This window comes from Mustela nigripes, chromosome X (genome assembly GCF_022355385.1).
Source record: "Mustela nigripes isolate SB6536 chromosome X, MUSNIG.SB6536, whole genome shotgun sequence".
Classification (NCBI taxonomy): Eukaryota; Metazoa; Chordata; class Mammalia; order Carnivora; family Mustelidae; genus Mustela; species Mustela nigripes.
Genome location: NC_081575.1, coordinates 80,096,478 through 80,102,912, shown reverse-complemented (window position 1 = coordinate 80,102,912; position 6,435 = coordinate 80,096,478). Strand labels below are relative to the sequence as shown.

At 32.6% G+C, this 6,435-nt stretch overlaps 1 protein-coding gene across 2 annotated transcripts in view; it reads left to right on the top strand.

Annotated features, from left to right (window-relative positions):
- Positions 1 to 3,460, top strand: part of LOC132007815 (P antigen family member 3-like) — a 7,246-nt gene extending 3,786 nt beyond the window's left edge. Inside the window, exons 4-5 of one of the 2 annotated variants that reach the window (XM_059386221.1) lie at positions 361 to 411; positions 3,335 to 3,460. In XM_059386221.1, coding sequence (XP_059242204.1) covers positions 361 to 411; positions 3,335 to 3,357 — 74 coding nt within the window. In that variant the 3' untranslated portion in view covers positions 3,358 to 3,460. The remainder of the gene's footprint in view (positions 1 to 360; positions 412 to 3,334) is intronic. The other variant, XR_009401437.1, reaches the window with a different exon arrangement.
- Positions 3,461 to 6,435: the final 2,975 nt, after the last annotated feature.

The following is a 6,435-nucleotide window of genomic DNA, read 5'->3' as shown; positions in this document are numbered from 1 at the left end:
CTCTACTCTTGGTGGTGGTATAATTTTTATATATATATATACATATATATATATTATATATATGTATATAATATATATGTATATAATATATACATATATATACATATGTATAATATCCTTGTGATATAATGGAAATGGAAATGTAGTGTGTTTATCTTTTTGTGTGTGTGGTTTATCTTTAGATTGTCATTTAAAATAGTTTTTCATAATATAGGAAAACAAAGATGTAAGTCTATCCTTCCATCATAGTTACCATCATAGTAACCTACAGGATTTCATTTCATATAACTGAAGGAATAAATATTTTTTCCTTATTTATATTTCATGTTCATTGCTTAAACTGTTAACTTTTTTTTTAAGAGCCTGATGGGGAAGTTGATCTCTGGGAGCTGGCTGAACCAAAGACTTGGGGTAAGGGTAAAGATGGTCTGAATGACAAGGGGCAAATTTACCAAATGTAGAGCCCATTAAAATGCCAGAAGCAGGTATGTTAGCCATTAAGAATGCAAAGTATGTGGTTTTAGTTTTCGGAATATTTTATCACCAATAATATAGATATAACATTATTGTTGCTTTAATAAAACAGTTGCATTTTAAATCCTTTCCCCAAAGAAGCCTCAAATGACTAAAAAAGAAAGTGACAAGAGATATTCAAGTTTATTATTCTACATATAATAAAGATTATTTGGTAGGTAATTTGGACCCTAAGTGCATAACTGCCTTACTTATAGACCATCAGATCTAGAAACAAATTTGGTCAAAGCCATATTGAACTATAAAATATAAAACCATTTTCTTAATTTTGAGTGTAAGTACTTTAACCAAGAGCTGATAATTTTCAGATTCTTTCATAATTTCTACTTTTACAAATACATAATGCATTCATAATAAATATCAGCTTATATAAAATATACTGAGGCACTGAAGTAGGTTCTACTACCAGCTCTAACATGATTTGTATGATTCCAGGAGAATCCCTTAACTTCTAAACTCACCTTTACTCCTGTATAATTAGTGAAGTCAAATCAGATATATTAAAGTAACTTTTAATGCTGATTTTTACATTCTCTGGTTCTGTTGGACAGCATGTATAGAATACAAAGATAGGCTGTTTTGCATGACTCAAATTATAAAATATCATCTGGCATCAAATTTTAACATTTGAATTGAGATTTCATTGCTACTAAGATAATGAGTAAATACTGCTTGATGTTTTTCTATATGGAAACCCAAATAGGTATAAGTAGATTCCATCAAATTCTGATTTCTTTTGGCTGTTAAAAAAATCGCATTTTAAGTCCTTTATCCCAATAAAGCCTCAAATGACTACATAAGAAAATGGCAAGAGGGAGTCAAGTTTCTAGTATCTGTGGCAGATCAAGTAGAGAAAATCCATGTAATCACTGAAGCTCAAGATGGGTTTAAGATCTCTGTGCTAAGCACACTCACTTTCCCATCAGTCTTCATGGGATACTGTCCCTAATAAAAATGTGAACACTATGATAACATCACATATAATCATAGGGAAAATGACGTAAATTGCTGCCTTGAGACATATATTGATAAGATTTGAAGTTTAAAGTCTTTAACTTTAATAATTCCTAAGTAATCAACATATTTTATACATTTGTTTTTCTAATCATTGACCATAATAAGAGCTTCTGAATTTAAATGACACATTTGGTATTTAGAGAGGAAATTACCTTTAATTGGCCTAAACCTTTTTAGTCTACATTGCTGAACCATTCCATTAGACTATTTATATAAAAAATAGTTTTCAGACTATTTCTGGGAGCCTACTGAACATGGATAAAATGTACTCATAGGAAGATCATAGCCTTTAAAATGCATGTTATTACTTAGATAATACATTACAGCAGTATCCAATATAAAAGGCAAGAAAAAAAGAAGCAATGGAATAAACCTAACAAAAAGGAAAAAGGTACTTAATAAAAGGTATGGAGTATTAGTAAAAGGGAAAGTAATGCAACTAATAAATCAGGAAGACTGCTCTTCTAAAAAATATTTATGGGGCACCTGGGTGGCTCAGTGGGTTAAAGCCTCTGCCTTCAGCTCAGGTCATGATCCCAGGGTCCTAGGATCGAGTCCCGCATCAGGCTCTCTGCTCAGCAGGGAACCTGCTTCCCCCCCCCTCTCTGTGCCTGCCTCTCTGCCCACTTGTCATCTGTCTGTCAAATAAATAAATAAAATCTTTAAAAAAAATTTATGAAGAGTATCCACTAGTGTACATAATCCTGAAGAAAATTTTAAAAAGTGAAGTGTACATAATAAAGAATATGAACAAGACACTAATAAAGGGTATTTTATATAATTGAAAGTGAATATGTTCTTGAACTCTTAATATTTTTAAAGTATGGATGAAATGATTGATATAGTAGGAAAACTTATATATCCCTGTAGTATTTGAAATATGAGAAAACTTCTGAAGTTTTTCAGAGTTGTCCCTCAGAAGCACTTACTTTTAGTGAATAATATGATATTGATTGTATACTTGAAAGGTGGAGAAAGTAAACATTTTTAAACATTCTCACAGACAAGTTAACTATATGCAGTAATGGATATGTTAATTACTTATGTTTATTTGGTAGTCACAGTGTACAAGTAGGAGAAAAATCATCATGTACACTTGAAGTATATACAAGTATATTTGACAATTATTCCTCAATAAAAGTTTTTTTTAAAAAGCACTTACTTTTAGAAACAAATGTTTGACTTTTCTAGGTATCTTCCTCTCCCTTTCTTCATTCATTTCCTTTTTCCCCTCCTCAATTCATTCCCTCCATTTTTGTATCATTCTATAAAGACATGGTATATATGTGCTTCACATTTTGATGTCAGAAACAATGGTGATGACTTAAATCAGTATGACCATGTAATTTATGATACAAATGGTCAGCAAAAATATGACATTGTCTAAGCTATCTTATATCCAGAATGTTATTTCAAGTGGAAGCTTTTATTTTATTTATTTTTAAATATTTCTTATTTACTTAGCACAAACACACAAGTGGGGGAGGGGCAGAGGGTGAGAAAGAGAATATCCAATAGACTCCATGCTGAGCCCTACATGGTCTTGATCTCATGACCCTGATATCATGCCCTGAGTTCTGTTCATTTATTATATTCTGAACTTGAACAGCCTTTTTGTTTCCTTGTACCCAGAGAAAGAGTAATATTTAAAAAATATTGATTAAATATATGCTTAGAAATCTATCTTATAAAACCAAAACTATAGTGTTTGTTGTACAACTTTAATGTACTATAAATAAAATTCTGCTAAGTAATGTTTCCAACTGTTTTGTTTACCTTACAGATGAAGGGCAATCACAGGTTTAAAAGAAGACTGAAGCTGAAAAGAAGCTTAAAAGAAGCTGAAACCATGCAAAGTGTTCTTATGTTGGATATTTCACTGTTAAAACTTTCTCAATAAAGTTTTACAACTTTCTCCAAAGAATCATGCAAATATTTTGTTAAACTTATTTCTAAGCATTGATGCTATTGAAAATCATATCAGTTCATTTATTATTTCCCTGAAAGAGAACATTTATTGAACATCTACTTTGTAATTTTCATGTCTTTTTTATTCAAGTATAATTAATATTCAGTGTTATATTAGTTTCAGGTATACAATATAATGATTCAACAATTCTACACATTACCTGATGGTCATCAAAATAAATACACTGTTAACCCCCTTTACCTATTTTACCCATTCCCCCCCAACACACCTCTCCTCTGGCAACCATCAGTCTGTTCTTTGTATTTAAGAGTCTGTTTTTTATTTGTCTCCTTTTTTCTTTTTTCATTTTGTTCATTATTGTGATTTATCTGGTATATACAGATGTATTTTTAAATTGATGTTCTCTTCAGCAACTTTGCTAAATATGCTTTTTAATTTTGAAAGTCCATGTCTAGCTTCTTTTTGGTTTTCTTTTTTTTTAAGATTTTATTTATTTGACAGACAGAGATCACAGTAGGTGGGGAGAGAGGCAGAGAGAGAGAGAGAGAGAGGAAGAAGGCTCCCTGCTGAGCAGAGAGCGTGATGTGGGGGCTCCATCCCAGGGTCCTGGGATCATATCCTGAGCTGAAGGCAGAGGCTTTTTAACCCACTGAGCCACCCAGGCCCTCCCTTCTTTTTGGTTTTCAACATATACAATCATATAGTCTTTGAATATTAACAGTTTGCTTCTCTGTTTTAAACATCATAACTTTTTCTTTCCTCATTTTATAACATTGGACAGACCCACCCCATACAATGTTGAATAGAACTGGTAATATTGGACATTGTTGTCTTATTCCTGATAAAAAATGGAAATTTATAAAGTTCACCATGTTTATTGTGTAGTAAAGGAAGTTTTATTCTAATGCTAGCTTGCTAAAAGTATTTATCTTGGATATATGCTGACTTTCATCAAACACTTGTAGTGTATTTATTGAGATGATCATAGGATTTTTTTTCTCCTTTAATATGTTAGTGTGGTGAATTACATAGGTAAGTTGCTATGTTTTAACCAACTATACATTATTGGGGGGGAAATGGATATATTCTTTCAGAAGAATATTCTTCTGAGTATTCAAAAGATACTGTTCTTTCAGAAGAATGATATATTATTCTTCTGAATAATCTAAGTCTTAATAATTTGTTTAGAATTTTTGGGTATGTCCTCATGAGTGACATTAACCTGTATTTTTATTTCATTCATTCTCTTTTTTGGACTTTGGTGTCAAGGTTACACTAGCTTCATAAAATGAATTGGCATGTAAAACCCTTTTCTACTCCTTGGAACTGAAGACTCTGACAGGCTGTGAGTAATGCAGGGCTAGACTTTCCCATGTTCAGCTGTTTCTGAATTGTATCTCCTTTTTAGCACTGGACCCTACTTAAAGTATAGTGACTATCTTTTCAAGCCTTGTGAGTTGCCCATCTTTCCTACAAGATATACCTAATGATGCTGTCACCATGTAAGCTACCTGTTCCTATTCTTATGCTGATATTCTATACCCAGAAAGTTAAACATCATGGCTCCATTAACTTGTACAGATAATGGTTGTGAATGGCTGACCAACCAAAGCAGTATACAGTTATGACAGTAACTCTATTTATTGTGTTCTTTAATAATAACAGGCATTACAAAAACTCATATTTGTAAGGTGTGTACTAAGCCACTTCTTTTTCCTATGTTTCGTGCATTTATGACCTCATTTTATACATTTGATGACCTCACAAAAAAGGTCAGAGTGTACCCAAAACTTGTATCTGACTCCAGTAAGCTGCAGATTTGGAGATTCAAGTTCTAAGAAGCCTTGCTCTTTCTCAAAGTAAATATTTCTGAAAATGTTGAATCTAGGGAAAAACACAGTGTACATTATGGCTATCATGGTAATCTGATATTTTTATAAAAATTTATAGTAATTTTTTCACTATTTGACATAAAAGATTTTGTTCTTCTCTTGAAGGAAAGTTTTCCCAAAATGTATCCCACACATCATATAGTGTCCTAAATGAAATAATTGATAACAGAAACAAAATATTATGATAACATAAATTACTGTGCTATAGAAAAATATAGAATATTAAAGCCATTTGGAATAGTTTGTATGAAGAAAAATGAAATGATGACACAAACACCTATGGCAAAAGATCACAAAATCTGCAGAATTTCTGACTTCTCTTCAAAAGTTACTTAAAGGCAGGGAGGATGTTATACGTAACTAATGAATCATTGAACACTACATCTAGAACTAATAATGTACTATACAGTGGCTAACTGAACATAATAAAATAAATAAAGACATACAGGGAAAAGCCACAAATCTCACCCTCTATATTCATCTCCATCGCCTAACAATCACCATATCTCAGAAGCATCTCCAAGAGGCTAGTTTTAGCCTTACACACCTATTAGTCTGCACAATACAAGAATTAAATCACTGAGCCACCCCATTTGCATCTTCAAACTCCAAAAAAAAAAAGCTACTACTCAAAGTTCACCCCATTTAGGGGCTGGGAAGGGATTATAAGCAGCAATTGTTTCCCCATTTTATAGAGGATGAAAAATAACTCCCTAGTCAAAAAGTACTGAAAACCAAAGGTTCAAATTAAAAGTGGGACTACAGGTAGGGTGTCACACTTTGCTATAAAATGTATGAGAGGTCTCTAGGTTGTGGAGTTAGATTTTTTTAAAAAAAATAAGGGCCAGGGGAGGAGTCAAGATGGCGGAGAAGTAGCAGGCTGAGACTACTTCAGCTAGCAGGAGATCAGCTAGATAGCTTATCTAAGGATTGCAAACACCTGCAAATCCATTGGCAGATTGAAGAGAAGAAGAACAGCAATTCTGGAAACAGAAAAACAACCACTTTCTGAAAGGTAGGACCGGCGGAGAAGTGAATCCAAAGCCACGGGAAGATAGACCC